The sequence below is a fragment of the Mustela putorius genome, unplaced genomic scaffold, assembly GCF_011764305.1.
Source record: "Mustela putorius furo isolate JIRA1106 unplaced genomic scaffold, ASM1176430v1.1 tig00003858_pilon_pilon_pilon, whole genome shotgun sequence".
Classification (NCBI taxonomy): domain Eukaryota; kingdom Metazoa; phylum Chordata; class Mammalia; order Carnivora; family Mustelidae; genus Mustela; species Mustela putorius.
In genome coordinates, this window is record NW_025422010.1 from 39,268,921 (window position 1) to 39,293,900 (window position 24,980).

Below are 24,980 nucleotides of genomic sequence, written 5' to 3' on the forward strand. Positions count from 1 at the left end.
AAACTCAAACCTTCATGGCCTGTATTTTTGGTTACATTAAACCCATGTGCCCCAGTTTGTTTGTGCTTCTTACATGAGTCCAAGCTTTGTTTCCTTGGGTCGTAAAGGTTGTGAGGGTCTGGGGACAACTATAATCTAAACTAGGTAGGAGTTGGCAGTTTCAGTGAGGGTGTGATTTCTACTCAATAAACCACATTCTCATTTGGCAACTTGAAAAGCATTCACTTTTTATGTGAGTTTTTTTTTTTTTTTCCTTGCCTGGCTTTTCACACCTCTTGCCATTCAGAGAAGATAGAAGAACCCATAGGGAACACTTCTGTCCCTAATGAAACTAAAATTGCAAGGCCCCAAGGAGGGAGATGAGGGATTGCTGGAAAAGTGTTTGTTGCCCCCTATAAATTGATAAATAGGGGTCCTCAGCCCCCTCATACCGCTGATCAGGCTGCTGGAACAGAAGTAAAGGACGCCATAGCTCTTTGGAGAACATCTAGCCCAGCATGCACTTACTCCACCTGAACTCTGACCAATTCTGGAGAAATCTCACCTCCCCAGTGGTCAATGCAGCCCTCCTGCTTCTATAAGACTGGTAATGTGAAGTTGAAGGGAACCAGGAGGCTGTGAATAAAACTCATTTCTGAAGTGAATTCTGACTGAGCCTTCAAGGAAATAATCTGTAGGCATAGACCAAGGTCTTGGGGAGCCATTGTTATATGAGCTGCAGCCTTCAGTGAGACTCACCTGGGACACGATTCCATCTTGATCTTCTCTCTTCCAGGACAACACGTGCTTGCCCCACCCTTGGTGTGTACCAAAGACACTCTACTTGTCTACTTTGGCTCCTGGGCTGCATATGAACTTGTCAGGGAGACTTATTTCCAGTCTTTTCGAACTGGTTCCATGATGGCATCTTTCTTGTCACTTCCAGGGAAGATGGATGATTGGGGGCTGGAGGAAACACACTGCAAGAAGTTCAGGAACCCTCAGGAAAGACCAGGGCAAGAGGGTAAGGGGTAGGGCATGCAGAACTGACCTAAGAGCTGCCTGCTGGGGGACAAGGAAAAGTGTGGTTGGCAGACATCCATGGGCCCTGAACTAGCAATACCAAAGTAAGGACCCTGTGCAGGGGACTGATCTCTACTCAGCTCCACCTGTCCCTGGAATGTGGGGCCCCCCAGCTCCTCCCCTGGTTGTTTGCTTTCCTTCTTCAGAGGGATCTCTGTGATCAGGTCCCCTCTTTGGCAGTTCTGAAACACCTGGCATGGTAGGAAGGGGGCCTTTGACGTCAGTAGGGAGATTGTCTACTCAGGTGTAGCTTATTTCCTCAATATGAGGTTTTGTTTGTAAACCTGGGTAGGCTGCCTCACACCCCATCAATGAGTGTGTGATGTGTATGTGTGCATGCATGTGTGTATGGGGGAAAGTACACAAACCTGGGATGGACTGGAGGCGGGGGAGTGATGCTTGACCCCTCATACCACAAAGCCAAACAAAACATGTTTAGATTGCCCCCCCAAAACTGGTCCAGCCCACCGGACCCCACAGCCCCATGAGATATGGGAGGGTCGCCTTTCTTAATATATAGACCTCAAGTCCTTTCTGTAGGCAGTGGTTAGGTCATGCCCTTCTTGCTCAGAGAGGATCCAGTGGTGAGTCCTCAGGACCCCTGTCAGCATAAGTGAGAAGGAGGAAAGGTCTGAAAATTTCCACAGAACCAGAAAGACAACATCTAGTATCAGGCTGTGCAGAAATTTCCTTGGAGATGGCAAAAGGGTTCCCCAGTCTGTGCCCTGTGTGTATAGGGAATTAAGGGAGTTTATTGAGGTTGAAAGGCAAATTGGCCCCCTGAGGAGACAACACTTAGATGATGCTTTAAAGGCAAGTGCTGGAGCGAATTTCTAATGAGAAGAGTAGCTGAGGGAGGACAGGGAAGCTCCTACTACAGGATCTCTGGCTCTGGCCCTTTAAAGGGAACCTGCTGATCAAACCAGGTGGGGGAACCATGGTAGCCAGAGCCAGTCTTCCTCAGGGAGTGTAGAAAGAATCTTCTGTCAGGAAGGCCAGAGTGAGAACAAGCTGCAGAAAGAACATATGCCTTTCCTCTCCCTCTTCCTCCATGATACCCTTTCTCAACTGGAAGACGTGTGCCAGGCATAGGGGCAGGGAATGCAAAGTGAACCTACAGCAAGAAGATGGACAGGACAGCTCCAAGAAGTGAAGGGCTTTGGGATTAGGGATCAGTCCAACATCCAGAGTTGAGGACCAGAAACACCACCTAATTGGAAAGAAGCTTCTTCCTACATCCCGATGATCTAGATTCCTCCAGCCAGCCCTGTGGATTTCCTCCAGGAAGTCAGAAGGAACCCAGGTAAGAGGTCTTGCGGGGGAGACTTGAACCACAGAGCCCCCTCACTCCCCGCAGCCAATGGACCATCTGACTTTTCAGAGGAAGAGAAAAAAAAAAGAAAGGCTGATATTTTTCTGTTTCTTCTGCTGCACTGTGGTGTCTGGGGAAGCTCATCCTAAAACAGGGAGCATTACTAAGAACTCCAAAGAGAATTTAGATTCTGGAAGCTTCTAGTTGGAAGAGCTTATCGTAAATATATACGGTTCTTAAATAGATACATTTTAATGTATCTTAATATGTTATATCTATCTATATCTCTATCATAATATCTAACCTTAAATAGATACATCTTAAATAGATCCAAATAAATAGATACAGTATCTTAAATAGATACAGTTCAAAGCCCTTTCCATGTAGATAAGGAAGCCATGGTTTGTCCAAAGACTTGTCCAGGTGATAAAAGAGCCTGGACATAAGTCCAGGGGTCCTAACTTACAGCTCTGAGCTCTTCTTGTTCACCTGGTGATGGAACCAACTTAATCCATCAGCCCTCAAATCCCCTTACCATGCTAGCTGTTCTCTGGGTCAATCTTCACACTATTTGTCATCCTTTCCACAACTTTGTAACCCACAACTCTGACATCAGGATGGCTCCCAAGGCAGCACCATGTGGAGTTGACCTGTGGGAGGCTAATGCAGTGAATTTGAAAACTTTCTTCCTAGGGATCATTACCTGCTGCTTTCAAGGTGGAGGTACCTGGTCCAGGCATCTTCGCCTTTCCTCTCAGGTCCTGAACCCCTTCCTCAGACGTGCCAGTAGAACCAAACTATCTGAGCATCTACAAACATCTTAACCTACCAGCTTAACAACCTTTCTCTTCGGCGCCCCTCTCTTACACAGCCAACTTGGATTACTGTAGACAGATTCTGTGTAGCTACAGAGAGTAGATGTTTCTGGAACATTCCAGGATATTGAAGTTATCTGATCAGAGAACGACCTTTAATGGTATGTGATCTTGGATAACCTTGAGTGATATGTGATCTCCTCCAAAACTGGCACCAAAGGATCTTTGGTGAACTTGCTGAGAAAAGGCTATCCCATGAGGTTGAAGTTCCTGTGGCCTGGTGTCTGCTGGAAAGCTACACCTTGGCCTTGATACATCCCTTCTCTCAAAGTATACAGTGGCTACACCTTCCTTTAAGGCTAGAGGGTGGGATACTTTCAAGTGTACTTTCAAATGCTAACTCTACCTAATTAGTTTTGGTTGTCTGAGCAGTGGGTTAAGAAGGAGTCTGAGGCTGTTTGGGAACTTACTGGGAGAGACGGCTATCACTAATTAGCTATGTTCGCCATAGATAATCGAGAGGAAGGGGGCAGGGAAGAGGATGTAGGGAAAGGGAATATGGAAATATGCTACCAGAGAAGGAGCTGGTGTACAATGGCCCAGAACTTTCCTTGGCCTTTTATTGGGTGTCACAAATGTAATGATACACAAGTAGGTTTGGAGTGGGGTTTGGGGAAGACAACTCTTTTGGGGATGACTCTTTTATTGGGTGTCACAAATGTAATGATACACAAGTAGGTTTGGAGTGGGGTTTGGGGAATACAACTCTTTTGGGGATGACAAATGGGTCTTAATAGTGGGTTCCAGATGCTCCGTATGTTGGACGTTGCAAGCGGTGTATGGATGGCATTGAACCACCTGCAAGAGACAGTAACATCTGTTCCAAACCTGAGAAAGACAGCTTTCAGAAAGGATTTAAGCATGGGCCTGTCCAAGTAAAGAATGATTTTCAGTAAGATGGACTAGGTCAGTTTTCCTCTTCTGAACGATGTCATACATGGTTTGGTTTAGTTCCTTTCAAAGAAAATGGACTAGGTTTCAAAATTGTATTTGGCAGGTGGGACCCTCTACAAAATCTATTTTAACCCCTGGGATTTGAACAGTTGACTATTTCTGTATGTTTGACCTCAGAAGAGGCAGGAGTACGAGGGGACCCAATTCTCCCGGAGCTGCATTTCTGAGCAGATACTGTGCCTTGTAACTGGGCTTTCTTTCTGTGAGTCAGTGGGAAGAAAGGCGCTGGACCCCTGCCTTTAAAAACACAGGGTGGTGGCAGTCCTCAACAGCAGGGACCATGCCCCTGAAATGGCAGTGGGAAGCCACATGCATTGGGTTACTTAATAAGGCTCATCAGAGAAGGAGAGTCATGACTCCTACACCATGCAGGCAGGCCAAGGAGTTCCTCAGCCATTAAGTCTACCCATGGGTTACCAAGGACAGAGCCTTTCCAACGATGGGCCACAGCGCACTCCAAGCTGGACCCACAGAGCCCTCACTGGCGTTCTAAGGAGCCAGGTGGGCCTGGTGGGCCCTAACTCCATGGGAGCAGGCACTCTGGCCATAAACAACATTACCTGTTCACTGCACCATGCCACACACTGTTTTCCAGGTGTGCCATGATGTTAGGGGGAGAGAAGTTCAAGGAAACCAAGGAATTAAGTTATAATGAACAAAATTACTCTTGGACTGTAGAACACCCAGCCCCACCTCCAAAGTGCTTAGGGATTAGTGGCCACACAGAACAGACCTTGTAATATGTAGTTCCCGTAGCCCATGGAGCAAGATCTCTGTCTTCAGTGGTCTGTTTTCTTCTGTCTCATTAACTGAGTTCTCCCAGCCACTCTTGCAGGATTCCTGGGTTTCTGGTTGGTCGGTCACAGATGGCCCAGCATTGTATCACCATCTGTAAACTCCCTTTCTTTTATCCAAGTGCCCCTGAAAATAATCAGCTCTTATCCTGTGAACTGCAAAACCCTACTCGACTCAGCCATTACCTTTGTCAACCAATGAAAGGCTCTCACCTTTATGTCAATATTTATCAAGGATTTAACGACAATGAGATGTATTATTCTTAAAAATAGCTCAGACCCTGAAATAGCCAATGACTGTTCCTTATACCATTCAGAAACGAAAGTGTGTAGTATAATTATTCCTCATTAATTTATTCAGCAAATACTTCTGAGTGCCTACAGAATACCAGGCTTATGCTGGGTGCTGGGGAAGCCAAGATAATGGGGTATAACCCGGGCTGCCAAGGGCCTCACCGTCCTGTGAAGGTGACAGACAAGAACACGTAATTGACACTTGGTGCGCTTAGAGTCAGTGCAGGCAGTTGTGCACTGGGACAGTGAGCCCTCCTGCTTGCTGCGGAGGGCCATGTGCCATCCGAGGGCAGTGGCCTCTCTGGAAAGGGATCTGACATGTGAGCCTGGCAAAATTGTTTTCCAGAGCCTTTTGCAAGCATTGCCTCATCTTCATAACCAGATGAGGAAGAAATAGAGGGTATCCCTCCAAAATATCCACCATCATTCTGTAGATTGAGTTTGCAAGGGCTGCCGATGGGGGTCTGTGTATTTCTTTCTGAGAGCCGTGCCTGGCAGTGAAAACAGCCTGCGGAAATGAGTGACTCTGGTTCCTGGCCAGAGTTACTGCCGCTTTCTTTTTTCCCCACCACACCAGTGGAATATTTATTTCTAGAACATTTGACAGATGTGTTCATGATAGTCTTGAAATCGCCTTTTCTCCATTAGGAAAGTCTTAAGAATCTGTCCCAAAGGTAGCCGTAAATGGCTAGCATCCTTGCTTTAAGTATTTTCAAAAACGGGAAATTTGTGAATTTATTTCGTGTCCTTGGTAGCAGCTGTTACCACTTTTCCTTCTCAACTCTTGGCCCAGCATGTCGGGTGAGGCCACTTCAGTCATACCCACGGGAGAGCTGGGACCGACCCCATGTCAGACCCTCTTTGATGCCACCTCCAAAAAAGTGTTCAAGGGAAAGAAAAATACTTTTTGCTTTTGCTTTTTGCGGCTGGGACATCGACCCAAGGAACACACAGTAATATGGGCCATGCCCCCACTTTCCCGGGCCCGGAGCAGGGAGCCCATCTGGGAAGCTAACAGTGATGGGCCAGAGCATGAAAGGACAGCCAGTCCTCCTGCCACCATTTCCAGAGCCTCAAATCAGGTGTCAGGAGACCTGGGAGCAAGTCCCAGCTGTGCCATGATTCCTAAGCCGTGTGACTCAGTTGATTTCTCAGGACACAGGAGGTAGACTGTGATCTTGGAGTTCTGTGCAGTTCTCAGTCTAGGAGGCTAACGTCAGAATGTCGCTCTGCCCAGGGGTGGCTGGGGCAGCTGACACTCGGCGTGTGAGAAACGAGAAGCGACGGGCCAGCAGAGGTGCCCTTCCAGCTGGCGGAAGAGCGCTTGAGACTGGCGTTCCCTCAGAATATCCCGCCGGGTCGGACGATGAGTGCCACCCTCTCAGTCCCTGTCCCCGGCACAAAACCCATCTGCAGGGCTGTATGCGGGCAGGCTGATGTTCCAGGTGTCTCTGAAGCTCGGGATCAGGGAGGTCCTCCAGCCGAGGGAGTTACGGCCCAGTGCCCACTGCACAGGCAGGATCTAGGAAGCTTCAGAAACTATTCTGAACCTCAGTTTTCTAGTTCGTGCAGGTAGCAATGCCCAAGTGTAATTCCTATCCATGGTTCCAGGCAGCCGCTAGATCCTCAAGCTCCGGAGTACACCAGAGCCCTGAGCAGGAAGTGTTAAACCTGCGTACCTGAGGGACCATCACGACATGGGGTGAACACGGGATCGACATGGGGTGAACACGGGATCGCGCACTGCAGGGAAGCACCAAGATGACTGGATACCGTCATTCTCGGGCCCTGCCTTGAGAAACCCTGTCCCGAGGGATATGTGCCGTGCTCTCCCCATGTGTGGAAATCTGAAATAATAAAGGCCAGCAGAGAGCTTACTGTAGCTGATCATAGCCCCAGGAGGACCCTTACCTCTATAGATGGGGGACACTCAAACAGTAACATGCCCTGGGGGAATCTGGTTGAAATACAAGCTCCGATTCCGTTGGCCTGGCTGGAACCTGAGACTCTGCATTGGTGACACGCTCTCAGATGAGCCTGGTGCCCCCAGTCCCGGGGCCACATCTTGAGTGGGAAGAACCTGGGCCAGTGGGTCTCAGCCCAAGGTGCATGTCAGAGCCATCTTTTAAACATGATGGGCATTTAAAAACTTGTATGTTTTTAATTCGTCTGGGATAGGGTTCGGGCATCTTTTAACATACCCAGTGGTTCTAAGGTGCAGCCAGCATCGAGGACTCCCAGCACACACACTCCCTGCCCCAAACGGAGGACAGGGCACAGGCTGATGCACAGGAACGGCGGCCAACGAGGGTCCGCCATCCACACTGGCCAGGGCCAGCCAAGTAGGTCTTCGAGTAGTTCTCTGCTGGAGAAATAGGGCTCATCTTTCTCTTAACATGTATACGTGTCTGTGACAGTTTCTGGGGGGAAAGGAAGTGCAAGCTTTACCAGTAGCGAGGTGGTGGGGGATGGGGAAACTGGAGGCTTGACACAGACACAAATGCGATTCCCACCTGCTACTTCAGAGCTGCAGCTCCCGCCTTTCCAGCTTCTGCTTGTGACTTTTCCCCACTCCGCCTGCTTGGCTCTCAGCGGGTGCGCACCTGGGCAGGCACTAACCTGTCTTGCTCTGCCCCTGGCTAGGTGGCGGTAGGGAGCAGCCAGCCACAGCAAGCCCCAAGGCCCATGAGGGCTCAGAGGCCGGGCCCCCCAAGCCCAGGAGTGTGTTCCACATTGAGTGGTCGTCCATTCGGAGGAGGAGCAAAGGTGGGTGCTGCCTTCCCTTCGCTCCCAGGTCCTCAATTTACTCATCTCTAGATGGGGACAGTAGCAGTACCTACAGTACCTACTTCCTAGGGTGTTAGGGAGAGCCACAAGAGCCAGGCTCATTCTTATCACACCCAACCTCTGACCGTAGCCATGGCCTGGTTGGGGGGGCATGATGCTGGAACTGGGACAAGCAGCCAACTCAGGAGGTCTCTAATTTGACTGCATATTGGAATCACCTGTGTCCCATCCTTGGAGACACTAATCTAATTCATCTGAGGGGCAGCCTGGATAGGCATAAGGGTATTCCAAAGCCCCCCATGAGATTCTAATTTTTGTCAAACCACAAACCCACAAACCACTGGTCCACTTACAAGACTAGAGGTGAAATTTCTCGCCCACAGTGGTCAAGATGTCAAGGCCAAGGAAACAGCTGGAGAGCCATGGAAGGGAGGCGGCTCCCACAGGCCATGAGGGAGCCAAAATAAGCAAGGGGGGGAAGCGTGGCAGGAGTCGGGCAGAGGAGGGACGTACGAGGAGTCCTCCCCAGTCAGAGGCAAAAGTAGCCACGTGAAGAGCCAGGGCAGAGGAGCAATCTCATTCTGCCCCTTGAGTCTCAGAGAGGGGAACCGCCTCTCCCAGAGTCACACAGCCTGCAAGGGACAAGGTAAGGGAGGACCAGTGAGAGTCCTTTTCACCACACCCCATGCTTCCCAGAAGATGTGGCCCTGAATTCTTGCTCCGGCTCATCTAAACCTTGTTTCTCACCAAAAGTGGCCAACCCAGAGAAACGGGCCTGGGGGTGTAGGAAAACATCATACAAACATCCATGAGAGGACATGGAGACATCTAAGGGACCCTCTGGCCCAGGGGTTTGTATTTGTCAGAGGTCACCGGCAGGGCAAGAAGAAAGTGAGGCTTTCCTCAAAAGGTTAACAGTTTTTTAGAATGCCGATTCTAGAATCCCAGGCCTAAACTCCCAGTGGGATATGTGTGAGAGCACGACTGCTTGGGACACAGGAAGCTTCACACACAAGCAGCGGGTCCACTGGGGCGCCATGCATACTGGCTTCAGCATCTAGAGGGATCTTTGCTCTACACTTTCTTTCAAAGCTTCCAAAATTAATTTGTCCTGCATTGTGTAGCTTCCCAATCACACAGGTATTTGCAGCCCCTGTCTCTTCAAAAATGGGAGCGCAGTGCCGTCCTTCTAGTGCGTTGGTACTGTTAAACCTCATGAATGCTGTGGGAAGGCCCAATCCAGCCTAAAAATACCAGTTCAGAGCCCAGCCTGCCATCCTCACACATGACCACCAGAGGGAACCAAAGCACCAAGACCAAAACTTCCAAAGGTCTTTTAAGATGCCTAAAACCCTACTAAAATTGGTCATCTTTAAAAATAAATTATCTGGTAATAACAAAAATATGTTTATGGCAACTTTACAAGAGTTTTCTAGAATTACAAGAACATGCCAAAATCTGTTTCAAGGCATGACGTGGACATCATTTAATCCAGCCAGCAGTTGCTGCTAAAATACCAGAAATTCCCAGATATACATACAAAAAAAGAGACCACAGAGCCTGAGGTCATCCAGTTGGAGTCATAGATTCAAACCCAACCCTTACCTGGTTCAGGCAACTTAATACTTTAGGAGTATTTCTTTCTACACTTACAAGTTTGTGCAGGAAAGAACCCTAGATTTGGGGATCACGGCCAAGGCACTATTGCCTCATCTAAAAAATAGAGGGATTGAGCTAAATCAGAGGCTCCTAACTAAAGGTCAGTCAAGTCTCTGAATTCCCTAAATTCCTGTAAAATGTCCTGTTTACATGCAGATGTACATTTTTTACCCAAATGGGTTCTTGACCAGTAAAAAATCAAATGGGTCCTTCCGGCTGCAAGACACAGTAGTTCTGGGCTTCCTCAAGTGGAATAGGAAATACTGAATATATCAACTCAGCTGCAAGAAATTTGCTGCTAATGTGCCAGGTTAGAGGTGTCCTAATTGATTATGTGCTTTCCTTCAACTCCAGTGTTTGGAAAAGGCGACCACCAGGAGAAACAAACCAAAGATCCTTGTCCCTATCAGTATCGGAAGCCCACGGTCGAGCTGCTGGTGAGTCACGAGTGGCCCAATTCGGGCAGGGTCCTGAGCCACGGAGGCTGCGGCAGATTAGGGAGCAGACATCTGGAAAAGATGCCCTCTGACGTAGGCAGTTTTTTTGAATTCATATATCCAGAAACATTATTACCTGGGATAAAAGTGCCTGTTTTTCATAGTCTACTTTATAGAATTTCATAGTCCTTTGATTTGAATTAGTTATTATCTGTCTTCCCCTAAATCTAGCATTCAAGAATTTAGGAAACAAGCTGGTGCCAATTTTCAAACACAGAATCTTTACATGTTTAATTTTATGGACAGTTAAAATTTGAAGACGAGACATGCTGGTGGGGTGGGGGGAATGATTTCTTCTGGAAAGAATGTGGTATAAGGGTAGTCATAGTTGAAAGAAAAAGCCTAAAGATCTGTGGTTAAATATCAGTTCTACTGTTTGACCTTGACCTTGAAGTTCCACCCATGATCAAGCCCTCATCCTTAGGATGAGGATAAATACTGTCTCGTACTGCAGGGTTGTTGCCCGTAGTCAATGCAGTAACACATCAGACAAAATAAAAGTTATTCCTGTCTATGGAAACACAGAGATGATTCACTAAGTACCAAATGAAAACGTTAGCTCGGTCCCTGAGCAAGCGCAGATGTGGCTTCTAAGCGTGGGAAGCACAGGATGTGGGAGAGCTCCTTGTCTTGCCCCCGGACAGGATCTGGACACCATGGAGGACAGCGCTGAGATAAAGGTGGAAGCGAACACGTCCAAGACCTCCTGGATTCAGAGCCACATGGCTGCCAGCGGGAAGAGGGTCAGCAGAGCCCTCAGTTACATCACAGGGGAGATGAAGGAGTGCGGCGAGGGGCTTAAAGGTAGAGGTCCTGCGAGCGAAGCCTGTGACCCTGCTCCTAGAGTGTCACTTCCGACCGTCCCCCCAAGCACACGGTCCTTGGTAGATTACACTGAGGGAAAGGCCGTGTCTGTGGGATGAGGGTGTTGTTGGGATGAGAGTGGTGTTGTCACCACAGACACACAGACTCTTGGCATGTGAGGACGGGTCAGCGTGCGAGCCCTCATTTCCAAACCAAGCGGCCGTGCTCTCACACGTATCCCACTGGGAGTTTAGGCCTGGGATTCTAGAATCGGCATTCTAAAAAAAAATTAAATTAAAAATGCCCACCCTATGGATGGCTCTCGGGAGGACTAAGTCTTCTCTCTCACAAGCCTCCCAGAGCCCAGCCCACAGGTTAGACACCCTCTGTGCCACAAGAGCATTTTCTGATGGTCTCCTTGAAAATTCTCGCAGGGCACAGCTAGCTCAGGGTACCTTATCCCCCCACTCCTTGAGAAAACCAACATTAAGACCACAACCAGCTGGCGATGGGTCTGAAGAGTTTTCTGGGCCTCACATGCCCTCTTGGGTTCTCGGTTTACCCCCCCTGTGTGGCAGGGCCCGGGAGGGCATGGCGCCCTGCGAACCCACTTCAGAAGCGAAACTTCCCGCACCCCCCAGCCACCCACCGAGGTCCCGTGCAGGCCCGATGCACCCCAACATTGACTCCCTGCCCTGGCTGCCTTTCAGACAAGTCCCCAGTGTTCCAGTTCCTCGACTGGGTCCTCCGGGGCACGTCCCAGGTGATGTTTGTGAACAACCCCCTCAGCGGCATCCTCATCGTGCTCGGCCTCTTCATCCAGAACCCCTGGTGGGCCATCTCGGGCTGCTTGGGCACTGTTGTGTCTACTTTAACAGCCCTCATCCTGAGCCAGGACAGGTAAGTTCTGGGACACCGAGCGCCCGGGAATGAGGTCAGACGTCACTTCCTGCGGGGACCCCGTGCCACCTTCCCATCCCCTCACTGCTGTCCTCCGAGCTCAGAAACTCCTCAGACTACGGACACTCATAACCGACAACAGTCACTCCCTCATTACTCGGTAACAGCTCCACATGGCCCAGGGGAACCCGAAGGGTTGATGTCCTGCCTTCCCATTCCCAGGGGGGCCATCCGTGGGGAGGTGTGTGCAGACGAGCCCCAGTGGAGAACAATCTGGGTCAGAAGGGCAGTCAAGGAGACAGTACCCCCCCCCCCGGAGGCCCTGGGAAGACCCCACTCCACCAGCCCTCCTCTGTCCCCCTAGGTCTGCCATCATGGCAGGACTCCATGGCTACAACGGGGTGCTGGTGGGGCTGTTGATGGCCGTGTTCTCAGACAAAGGCAGCTATTACTGGTGGCTTCTGCTCCCCGTCATCGTGATGTCCATGTCGTGGTAAGTTTGCTCCTGGGGCTGCCAACCTTCTCACCCCAGCTCCCTGTCTGTCTAAACTCAAATTTACGGGGGCGTTGGCTTAGCTGGCATATCAGAAACATCCATTGGAAATAATGAGTCATGTCCTACAGTGACAGCACTGTGCTAGGTGGTCTGTGGGCAATATCTCCATACCCACCATCCTTCACTCTGCTTTTTTTTAAGATGTAAAAGGGTTTCTGGTCCTACTCAGCCAGAGCACAGAGAAAGGAACTGAGGCCCATATGTAGGTGAAGAGCCATACCATAGCCTCCTGTCAGTCTCTAGAAAACTTCTTCTTCCTTCTGCTGCCCCCTACCCAGCTTTCCCCCATCCTTGGGACCCCCTGACCTGCGCAAGACAGCCTCCTATGTAGACTGAAGGAGCACTGGGCAGAGCCCTCAGAGAGCCAGGGCTCGGCTCCCCTTCACCTCCAGAAATCAGCCACGGGGCGCTCTGGCCAGGAGGCTCGGTGCTCTCAGCTGCTCTGCAAACATTTGTTGACAGAAGGAAGGGGGGACTACTGTTCCACTCCCTGCCACTCCCTCACTCTCCTCATGCCTGAAAGTGGAGCTGTAGGACTTTTCAAGGAGCTTCTGTGGCTCTCTGCCTTAGGTCTTCCTCCAGAATGCCCCAGAAAGCCCTTTTTCTGAAGCTGAGCCTGTCCACCCTATCGGTGCACCAGGCCCAGGGAGGCCGGGGAAGACGTGTGCAGGGCGGGCCGGGCTCCAAGAACGTACCCGGCAGGCTGCTTTTCCTGAGGAAAGCGCTCCTGCTCGGCCTAGCGTCAGAGCTGGAGCTTCCTGAACAGTCTCCTGTGCTTCTGCCGCAGCCCCATCCTCTCCAGTGCCCTGGGCACCGTCTTCAGCAAGTGGGACCTCCCGGTCTTCACGCTGCCCTTCAACATCGCCGTGACCCTGTACCTGGCGGCCACCGGCCACTACAACCTCTTCTTCCCCACGATGCTGCTGCAGCCTGCGTCTTCCACGCCCAACATCACCTGGTCAGAGGTCCAAGTGCCCTTGGTAGGTGTCGGGGAAGGCAGAAGGGCAGCAGCTGTCCAAAGGCGACATTCAAGTGGCCTTTACGGGTCCTCCACGGGGAATGGCTATTAACAATCACACAGCGTAAGGGGCTCACGTGCAGTCTCTCTTCAGCCACCGTCCTTTTCCTTCCTCTCTATAAGAGCTAACAGCACTGTTTCTGGTCCCACAGGTCCTAGCACAGAGGCAGAAACCGAGGCCTGAGGTCACACAGCCAATCAGTGAAGTGCAGAGTCAAGTTCAGCACTCTGGCCCCCTGACGATGACACCTGGCTCCTTTCCTTCTTCCTTCTCAAAAAAGTCTTTCTGATGCTTTTCTCCCATTTTCTCCAGCTTACGCTATATATTTTCCATCCGCCTCACTGAATCATGAAAGACACACACCTCATACGACCACCTGTGGGCAAACGACATCTCTGTCGTGAATTGCATTCCCTCTCTGAAGCATGGTGACACCGTAAAGCCCAGGTGTTCCTCCACGAAGAAACGTCTAGATAGCAGAGCTTTCCACATGTTTTCAAGTATATTGTATGTAATGCTGGCCTACTGCATGTTAGCCAAGATAATTAACAAGACACATTTTCGCTGAGGTTCTCCCTGTTTTCTATTATACTAGACTACCCCCCCCCGGGTGGGGGCTTGCTCTGAAACTTTTCTTTTTTTAAGATCTTATTTATTTGTCAGAGATAGAGAGCGCAAGCAGGGGAAGCAGCAGGCAGAGCAGGCAGAGGGAGGAGCAGGCTCCTGGCTGAGCAAGGAGCCTGATGCAGGACCCGATCCCAGGACCCTGGGATCATGACCTGAGCTGAAGGCTTAACCACTGAGCCACCCAGGCATCCTTGGAACTTTCTTACTGTCATTTAACCACAAAGCCATTTGGGCTTGTTGAAAGAACTTTCAGAAATAACAAAGCGTCATTTCTCAAAGCATTTCATAGTAGACGACAGCATGGTAGAAAGGCCCTGCGTTTGCACTAAGAAACGTTATTTAGGAAAAGAAATAATCGCATTGGCCTCAACCTTGTTGATTTGTGTGTGTGTGTGTGTGTGAGGACCTTCATGAACCAGAGGTGAGAAAATGTTGGCAATTTACTCGATAGGCTCCTGTTTCTTGGTATTTACCCTGTCGATCAGTTTTAAAGGCACGATCTCTTTAACTAGCTATGGGGCCATGGTGCTAGAGAAGTCAAGACGAGCACATTATACATTCTTTATGCCACATTTTCAATGAAAAATATATCCAGACATTTTGTAGAAATGAAAAACAATTAAGGAATCTTGAACAAATACTTTAGAACCCCAAAGGTCCAGGAAAGAAAAATTCAGTCTTTGGTGGTTGCCTTTTAAAAAGTAACTCTCTAGCCAATTAAATGGATTATGATAATGACTAATGTGTTTTATCTTTCTGATCACTCATGAGAGCCCTAAGTGTTAAGAAGTCAAGTTAATGTCGGAAGGAGGGTCTAAAACTCCCAACAGGGTCGAAGCCCCGTGAGTTCCTCTGCTTTCTGGCTCCCAGAGGGCTCCCTGGATGGTGTCACCAGCTGGTCTACACCACCCCACACCACGGGCTCTGTATTGAACTGTCCCACCTGCCGTCCACACCCGCATGGTAATGCCGGAGCCCCTACCTTGGTCTCTGTTCCTGGGGTCATGGGAGATTGCATCTGGAGGGCCCCTTAGGCCAACCCCAGGCTCCTGCAGTGTCTGTCTATCTCTGTACACCTCCAGGGGCAGCATCTCCCCGGAAGGCAATGGGCTGAGAGAAAAGCTGTCTCCCTGGAATACATGCACTCCCTGGCCCAGGACTCTGCTTCTTCTCAGCTCCCAGCCCAACGGGCGAGACAAACCCATGTGCCCTGCAAGGAGACCCCTCCCCTATGCGCCCTCTGAACTCAAGGGCCTTTGGCCAACCTTCCAAACCATGGGACCCAACCCCAGTTGCTGGGGAAGGCTGCCTGCCCAGGATCCTTTTCTCGAACTCAAGAGCACATGTGCAAGCGTCCGCTGGCCATGGACCCTGCCTCAGCCAGTCCCTCACCTCCCCAGATAGGCCCCACTCCCCTGAGCTACATGGAGGCCTCACACAGCCAGGTATTCATCTGTTGGCCACCACTGCATTGGCTTATCAACCAGAAGAGCAGAGACCATGATCGTACCCCCTCGGGGACTCTCCTGTGTGGCCAGCTGCTCACCCAGGCCGGACTCACGTGACCACAGCCCAGACACCTTATTCTCAGAAACACGAACAACCACTTTTCATAGCATATTCAACCTTCTAGTCATAATTTTAGGTTGTTTTTTTTTTTTTAAAGTTACAAGAGAGTTTTTAAACACCAACTTGGATCAGGCATCTCTTAATTTTGTAATGGATAAGACCCTCATTTTAAGTTTCTAGTTTCTCTTCACTGGGGCTTCAGTATCTTACACTCATGTTTCTAAATATTTTAAGTTCAGTATCTTACAGTCAGGTTTCTAAATATTTTAAGTGTCCTCAATAAAGGAAACTTGACATCCTATAAACTCCTATTGCTTTAAGAACTCCAGATTAAAACACAAAAGCTTGTGTTCCATCTAGAGCCCATCTATCTGGATACAAGTATCTTGGAAATCTGTTGTAAAATGTTGATGTAGAGGCTTTGGCACAACTCTTTTCCAGCCAAGATTCCAGCTGTCTCTGGTCTCACCCTACAACCCCATGTGATCTTTGTCGCTGCAGCTTCTGAGAGCCATCCCTGTAGGCATTGGCCAGGTCTACGGCTGCGACAACCCCTGGACCGGAGGCATCTTCCTCATAGCACTGTTCATCTCGTCACCTCTCATTTGCTTGCATGCTGCCATCGGCTCCACTGTGGGGATGTTAGCAGGTTAGTGTCACCACTACCCCTTGATAAAGCCATAAGGTTGTTAATATCTGGAGTCAGCTCCAAGGCAACGGTGACACGTCTTCAATACCCGTCCCCTCCCACCGCCCTGTGCTGATTCCTGCCAACTTTTGCTCCTTTCATTATATCCTGTATCCCCACTTCGGGTGCCAGTGCCCTCATATTTCTCTGAGCAAAAGCCGCCCTCCAGCAAACAGAGAACAGAAAGTCTTTGGTGGTTAGCCATTTATACCTTAGTATAAATTTAAAGCCTAAGAGAAGTTAATCAATTCCAGGCATGTTTGTGTCTTACGTCATATCTTGATGGATGATACTCCAGTAGAGAACATTAAGATATCAGTGAAGAAGGAAAAGCCCTCTTTTTTTTACAAGAACTTCTTTGGATCGCTTAGAAGCACTGCAGAGAGTCCTTATTCTGAAAGCTCTCTTCTACCCATAACAGCTTCACCACTAGCACTCATGTGGCCCGATGGCCGTTTGTTCCTTTTAGTTATTTTTTTCACTGAATAAGATCTTTTCTACAAATGCCTAAGAGAATGGCTGGTCCGGGCTTTGAGCTCTGTGTGGTTTTCAGGGCCGGCAGGTGAGCCCCATGAGATGCACCCCCCAAACGCAACACCAATGCCTGTCTTCTCTCATAGCCCTCACTATAGCAACGCCCTTGGACTCCATCTACTTCGGCCTGTGTGGCTTCAACAGCACGCTGGCCTGCATCGCCATCGGAGGCATGTTCTACGTCCTGACCTGGCAGACGCATGTCCTGGCCATCGCCTGCGGTAGGGACCACCACCACACCCCTCTGCACCTTGCACGCCCTACCCATGCCTGTCCCTGCTGGGAAAGCTGCCCTGAAAATTCTGTGGCTCCTCCAAAGATAAATGGGAGGATTGTTTGCTTGGTAAAAGGGTTTTATATAAAACGTTTTTTGAATGGTTGCTGAATGATTCACTCAGTAAAAATTATTTTCATGGAACACAAGTGCTCAGCCAGTATGAAGACCGAATTTTGAGATGGTGGTTGTTTGGTTGCTGTCCGTGGGCTGTCTCTGTGATGGCTGCTCTCCTGGCTGGTGACTGAAGCTAACCAACAGAGCAACACTTCCACAAATTAATCTTTATGTATAGAATTAGGCGATTTACATCAGTTATGGTAATTAACCTTAAGCACCCAAACACTGATCATGGGATCTTCAAATAATGCTTGTGTTTCAGGAATGCTGAAGGGTAGGGGTACTCAGTGACTCTCTAATAAAAGTCTGCTGTTGTTAATATCCTAGGGACAACTGGGATGTTTTCAGTTGAGAAACAGGCTTTAGAAGCAAAGCCCAATTCCACTGGTGCATTTTCACCTCTGACCAGTACCAGGCTCTTCCCAGCTGGCCAGCCTGGCCGTGCCCTCTGCAGGCGGAGCCTGGGAGACGAGGCAGTGGGCCTCCATGGTCTTCCTCATGCTTTCAGGGTGCTGTTCCTCCCTGGAAATCCATATTCTGTTAATGACTTGTGATGAAATATTCCAGCAGGGAGTTCTGGAATCCACGTGCTTTGGCCGTTGAGTACAATTTTCATCTATGGTTTATGCTGCTAAATGCTCCTTTGCTAGAATGCAAGGTGGTGGGACCCAAGAGAACCATAACGGCTCCATTCTGGCCCTTCCTAACAAAGTTCATCCGCCGTTTTTGCTGTGCTGACATTTGCCTGGAATTGAAGACATTTCAAAGCTGTCAAGTCACAGAATCCTAATTCAAGTTCCATTTTTTTTTTGGAGAGATAGAATTTATGACCTCCATGTCTTGGCGGGGGGATGTATGGACTAATCTCGAGATACCGCTCATCACTGGCCTGTTTCTTGGTTCTCTTTGCAGCACTGTTCGCGGCCTACCTGGGCGCTGCCCTCGCCAATGTGCTGTCTGTGGTGAGTCGACGTGGCCTGACAATGTGCCACAACACTCCCTGAAGCCAGTGCGAGACCCTCCTCCAGAAGCCCTTCCCCAGCTCTGCCCTCCCGTCTGAGATCACACGGCCTGCCTCGGCACCTGCCAGACAGGAGGAGCTCGGCCGTGGAAGTTTAAATGTCCACTGTTGGCCCATTCAGATTAGCTTTGGGCCAGGGGAGCTTCTCACAGAAGGACAATTGGATAAGCATTATCTCTTAAATTGAATTCTTTCTGTGGCCTCATCCTCTAGATCTAGTTTTAAATCTTTATTATTTAATTTTTGTGTGTGTGTATAGATCAAGTTCCCGACTAGCTTATGGGTCAGTGTATGTCTTTGTTCATCCCTGGGCAACTGAGTGCTGAGGGGGTCGTGAGGGTAGCCTTCAGGGAAGACAAGCATCCAAGCCCCAGCAGTACCTGACAGAAGTCAAAGCTGGGGGCTATGAGCACGTGCAACCCTGTTTGTCTGAGGCCTGGTGTGCCGTGATGTCCAACTCGGGAGGAGCTGCCTGGCCAGCCCCAGCCCCCACATACCCTGGGTTAGGGCCCACAGCCTGGGGCAGAGAGCTCAGGATTCAGCCCGCAGTCAATGCCTCCCCCTTTTGGATAAGGGTTCAAGGGCACATCTTATAAAAACAACCAGAAAAAGTCCCAGTAGTCCTGAAAGTGGGGAGGACGGTGGGCATTTGAGCCACACCTGTCTGAATCCCTTCTTCACCCTTAGTGAAACCGGGCAGGTTGAACTTCGCCTAGGAAGGAATTTTCTAAGCAAGAGAACTGGCCTTCTCTGATACCATCCTATGTCCCCTGGTGGACTCAATCCTCCTCTGGGCCCCGCCAGTTGTGTCCGCGCCTCTCCGGCCACACTGGGCACACAGCCGGGTGACGAGCGCGGTACCCTTCTCCGTCTTTGACCTTCCGCCGGCGCGCTCCTTCCGAGCCGAGGCCGGTCGTGTCCTCATCTTCATCTCTAGCACCTACTGCACTCCCGGCACAGAACAGGGCTCAGGAAATGCTGAATGAGCGGGACTCTGAGGGCGCCAGCCGTGGCCGTGGGGAGCGTGAGAGCTGGGGCTGAACAGTCGGCCGCCAGAAGCGCGCACGGTCACAAGCGCCCGGAGGACGGGCTCGGCGGCTCTGGGCGCCCCCGGCTCTCACATCCTCTGTGTGCCTGTCCTTACACCTGAGTGTCCAGCCAGTGACCTGGTGTCACGTGCCCTCCTTGGGCAAGGTCCTAAAGGGATGTCAAACCGGGGCTGTTGTTCCTGAACGCGGGCGCTTACGGGATGGCTGGCCCTTTCTTCTGTGTGGTGCTGAGGCATTAGAAGTTATGCTGCTCGATTCATGCTTTTTTTTTTTTTTTTAAATCGAGATTATTTTCCGTGTGCCTATAATGTTTAAGACACTGTGCCGATCACTCTCCCGGATACGAAAAAGGGCAGGCTATTTACTCACTCTGAAGGAATTTCTAATCTCCTTGAGGATCGGGATATAAAAATGTTGAGTGACATTTCTGAGCCCCTTCAAGCCCTCCACAAATGGGAGCACTTGGGAGCTCTGTTCCTCTGCTTTCTGGCCAGCACACATATGCACGGCCTGTCTTCCACAGTGCCACCCTCTGCTGGACGGTCATGGCCACGTGCTGAGGGCTATTTATGGGGTCCTTAGTAGGCACGAGGTACCAACTCTCTGAATAGACATGGTTATCCCTACTTGACTTGAGGAAATAGGTCTCAGACCATTGAAATGCCTTTAACAAGGTGGTTGGAGCTGAGACGTAGATCTGGGCCTGTGGGACTCTAGACCTTCATCCTTTCCCACTGTGGGGCTTCAGGGGGTGCCTCCCAAAACACACTGTGTAGTGTGAGCAGGGCTTTGGGGACACTCATTGGGTGTAATTCATTATGTCTGAGTGTTCTTAGGCCATTCTAGCTGCCATTGTTCTTCCCCAAGTCCCATCTGGGAGCGCCATCTTTGAACACACACATTGTAGGCACGCGGTATTACCTGAGGTCTTTACTGCTTATAATGAAGTGAGGTTGGGGGTCGGGGGAACATTATTTGTTCTGCCTCATAGCTGAGTCTGCAGGCTCCTTGTCAGCGAGCTCTCCACTCAAGTGATCTCAAGGAAGATTGGGGAAGCATAGCAAAAAGGCTCAGGGCATCTGAGGAATAAAAAATAGGTCAACACCATGAGAAGGGGAGCTGGGAGTGGGAGAGCCCTTGAGAAGAGAGATGGCTGCCCTCTGCTTCCAGCCCCTGGGACAAGGACGTCACGTCTCTGCCTTTTTCCAAATGTCTGTTCTATCTCCCTCTGTCTTTCTGCAGTGCAAACAGTCCCTAGTGACCACCCAGTACTGGTTGGTTCTCCAGTCTTTTCAGACCAGGTGCTCAGTCTGTCTTAGTTCAAATTCTCAAAAAAGGATCCAATATCCAGGCCATCTGCCTGTGGAAGCTGCCTTTGGGTCAAGTGACTTGCTCTAGTTTAATCAGCTGTGACCAAAGAGAAAAAGATCATGAACTACAAAATGGCTGCCAAAGCCACTCCTTCAAAGGGGCTATGAGAGAAGGCAGACAATGGTCATATTCCTAGAGTTGGAGTAATAGCCTGGCCAGACAGCCTAAGACAAAACAGGATTTCTCCATAAAGCCATATTATAAAAGGGTTCCAGTGGCTGCATTCTGAAGAATGCTCATCCACCTGTTGCAATCAGGTGGAGAGCACTGACATGTGTTTACACTGGCTAAGAATTAAGTATTCTTCCTACTATTGCCCACAAATCCTCCTGTCCTATACCTAGGGCTGTAGGGGGTTGGTAAAGGCTGATGAAACAGACACAAGCATGTGATATAACCAGGCTTCTCTTGTGTGACCCCCACCCCTTGCTCAGTTTGGACTGCCGCCATGCACCTGGCCCTTCTGCCTCTCCGCGCTCACCTTCCTGCTGCTGACGACCAACAACCCGGCCATCTACAAGCTTCCGCTCAGCAAAGTCACCTACCCGGAGGCCAACCGCATCTACTACCTATCCCAAGAGAAAAACAGAAGAGCATCAACCATAACAAAGTACCAGGCCTATGATGTCTCCTAGGCTGCCTTTTCCAAAACGTGTCACTGTACATTCAGCCTTCAGCAGGTTGTTCGGGTCCCCAAGCTGACGGCCATGCAACCACCCCTTCTGTCTGTTCTGTGATTTTCCCCTCAAGCAAGCCTACACCCTATTTGTTCCCCCACATAGAGATATACGTGTATAGCCACCATTTAGGGACCACTCAGTTCTAAGATGTACAATACTTATCAAAGATACAGTTAGTTTAGACTTCATACCCATAGCTCCCTCCAGAAGAGCTCCCTTTGATGGGACTTGCCCTCTTCTGCAAAATAAGTCACGTCCCTAAAGAGAACTCATCAAGAAGGAGACAGAGAGGAGCATGGGCCTCCAACTCAGGCATGTCACGGAGCCATGCATGGTACCAGGGAACATGCATCAGCCTGGAAGGTGATGGGATGGTTCTGCCCCAACTCTGCCTCTAGTGAGCTCCCGCCATCTTGAGTGAACACATCCCTGCTCTCAGCCTTGACTTCCTAGTTTCAGGACAGGGAGGGACTGTATCTCCCACCCCAGCAGTGTGGACTCTTCTCTCTCTCCCATAAACTGACAAAACCAGCATGACCATCAAGTTATTACTCTAAGTAATAGATGGAGGGCTTACCTGGAGAAGAGGCAAGAAAATGTTCATGTTCTGAGATTTGTTCCTGAGTCACGAGAAGACTTGGTGTTAGGAAATTAAATTCACTGGAAATGCCAACATGCCTTCCTTTGCATAGTAGAAATGTTTCTGGAAATGTCATAAGAGGAAACCTGATCTTTTTCAACATTCAAATCATGTTTTAAACAAATGTATCTTCTTTTGTAGTATTCACAGCATTCCCGTATTAAACGGTTAAGTTTGCAAGATGGTACTGGGTTTTCTTAAAATGGGGCTCACCTACCGTTTTCACACATCACCCATTTGAGGAGTTTTTCATGGTCAAGCAAGTGTCTGACAAAAGGTGAAGACAGGTTACAAATCATCAGAAGAGGGTCTGATTTGCTTGCAAAGGGAATTATACAGAAATGACGGTCATTGTGTTTTGTTTGAGTAAAAGTACGGGTTATTAACAACACACCTTACTTTTCAGGGAATAGCCTTTTAGTTTTGCATCTCCAAAAATTACAGGTGCAGCCCCTCTTGAATGGCCAGTAACTCCTGTTACTTAGTTACTCTGGTTACAGCTTTGAGCTCCTAACCCACGGGACCCCTCTGTGGGAAGCCACGTGGCTCAGCCCTCCCAACCCTCCTCCACAGGATGGGAATAATCCTCCCCCAGCTCCTCAGTAGGACACTCTCCCCCCATCTTACACTCTCAACTTAGCTTGATGGGGTGAGGACGTAAGATGCGGGAAGAAGGCAAGGGACAGGAGACACACCCTCTATAAATGCAGCTTTCAGGAAAGAATCACATTTGATTAAAATCCATTATTTGGAAAAAGCCAGTGTCTACATTTATGTTTTCTTCCCTCTGTCTGCCCTGAGGTCCCAGGCGTCTTCTGCCAGCCCAAGAGGGGCTGCCTCTTTCTCTACCAGATCAAATCTAGCCATTATGACTTCTCCAGGAAAACGGAACACTTCTTGCTGGAAGCAAATCCCCCACATGGGAAAGGGGAATGAGTCACACTCCGGAGGCTACCTTTGAGTTTGTGATCACACCTTGAGGCCAAGAAGGTCTCGGGCTGTATTTTAACGACCATGGAGTTGTGGCTCTCTGAAGATCAGGCGTCCAGGAATTTCCCCAGATGGCTATTCCTGCTCACAGCTCACTCAGCTGCCCCAGAACCCTTAAGTGATGACATCAAACCATTAAAATAGCACTTTTCTGTGCATTTTCCACCCAAGTGTTATAATCTGGGTTTATGAAGAGCAGGAAACCCTCCACACACATACCATTCTGCTTAGTGACCACTAATCAATCCCTTCAGTTGTTCTAAGGATTTCAATATCCTCATGTATACAGCAACTTGGGTTGGCCCAGGATAACAAGCAAGGTGGGAATAGACGGGATAAAAGAATTCAACCTGTGAAAATGTACGAAAGCCACAGGATTTCCAAAGTCTGCATCAGCACCTCTATTAGGCACCAACAGAGGACAGAGTTCCCTCAAGTTCCCAGGAGTCGGCTGTGCAAGCCACTGTGTCTCTCCCGCCACATCCAAGGCTTGAAATCAGCCGCGGGGGGTAGCATTTCCGCCACAGAAGTCAGTAAACTACATCTCTGAGCATCCCCTGACCCCCAGACAGCCGGCTTAACAGCACACCACCGCCAGGCCAGTGCAGCGGGAGGAAACACTATAGAGCTCCAGACCAGAGGCTCAGAAAACGGGGTACTCGATTCAGCAACATCACGTAGATGCCATTCCACACACAGGAGGCATCTGCCAGGACAGCAAGCATAGTCTCAGGCATTAAAAACAGCTCAGAAGATTGACCTGCTCTGAGTTCAACACTGAAAACACACCCCTTGGAAGCATCCATACAGAACAAATCCAGGAAATATTGCAAGAGACACATGAAGTGCAGGGAGGTTGAACACTGTGGTAATGCTTGTTGTTCCTTAGGACCAAAATAGAAGAAAGTACCCGTAACAGTCCAGAGTGGAATATTAAATGACGGGGGTGGACAAAAGAGGCAGGAGAGCCTTTAGGGTCCTCGGCTTGTATAGAAACGGACAAGTTTAAGAAATCCACAAGGAGGAACAGAAGGGTGATAAGAGCAACCACCATGAGAACAAAGTTAGAATTTTAATTTTGGGGGGCACCTGGGTGGCTCAGTGGGTTAAAGCCTCTGCCTTAGGCTCAGGTCATGATCCCAGGGTCCTGGGATCAAGTCCCTCATGGGGCTCTCTGCTCAGTGGGGAGCCTGCTTCCCTTCCTCTCTCTCTGCCTGCTTGTGATCTCTGTCAAATAAATAAACAAAATCTTTAAAAAAAAAAAAGGAATTTTAATTTTTGAACTAGAAGAAAATTCCATCTTTCCAGCGGAAAGCAGCAAAGGAGTGGGGGAAAGCCCCTCCCCCGCCAAAAAAAAAAGATAGTAAGTACAAAAAAATTTTTTAAGGTAGAAACTCATCATAATATAACAGTAATTGAATGCAAAAATGTTAACTATTAAATTAACCACTGGAAGACAGAGACCCTCGGTGGTGCTTTTGAGAAAAGACTACACGATTTGCTGTTCACAAGAAAAGCATTTAAAACAGGTGGCTCAGTGGGTTAAGCCGATGCCTTCAGCTCAGGTCATGATCTCAGGGTCCTGGGATCGAGTCCCGCACCGGGCTTTCTGCTCAGCAGGGAGCCTGCTTCCTCCTCTCTGTCTCTGCCTGCCTCTCTGCCTGCTTGTGATCTCTCTCTGTCAAATAAATAAATAAAATCTTAAAAAAAAAAAAATCTTTAGGGCGCCTGGGTGGCTCAGTGGGTTAAGCCGCTGCCTTCGGCTCAGGTCATGATCTCAGGGTCCTGGGATCGAGTCCCGCATCGGGCTCTCTGCTGAGCAGGGAGCCTGCTTCCTCCTCTCTCTCTCTGCCTTCCTCTCTGCCTACTTGTGATCTCTCTCTGTCGAATAAATAAATAAAATC

General features: G+C 49.4%; 1 protein-coding gene across 1 annotated transcript in view; it reads left to right on the forward strand.

The window, feature by feature from the left end:
* The window catches only part of SLC14A2 (solute carrier family 14 member 2), a 54,386-nt gene extending 32,120 nt beyond the window's left edge, over positions 1–22,266 (forward strand). The window contains exons 11-20 of the mRNA XM_045065581.1: positions 7,935–8,057; positions 10,092–10,174; positions 10,879–11,038; positions 11,749–11,938; positions 12,303–12,431; positions 13,282–13,474; positions 16,211–16,358; positions 17,018–17,152; positions 18,238–18,287; positions 21,201–22,266. Coding sequence (XP_044921516.1) covers positions 7,935–8,057; positions 10,092–10,174; positions 10,879–11,038; positions 11,749–11,938; positions 12,303–12,431; positions 13,282–13,474; positions 16,211–16,358; positions 17,018–17,152; positions 18,238–18,287; positions 21,201–21,401 — 1,412 coding nt within the window. The 3' untranslated portion in view covers positions 21,402–22,266. The remainder of the gene's footprint in view (positions 1–7,934; positions 8,058–10,091; positions 10,175–10,878; positions 11,039–11,748; positions 11,939–12,302; positions 12,432–13,281; positions 13,475–16,210; positions 16,359–17,017; positions 17,153–18,237; positions 18,288–21,200) is intronic.
* Positions 22,267–24,980: the final 2,714 nt, after the last annotated feature.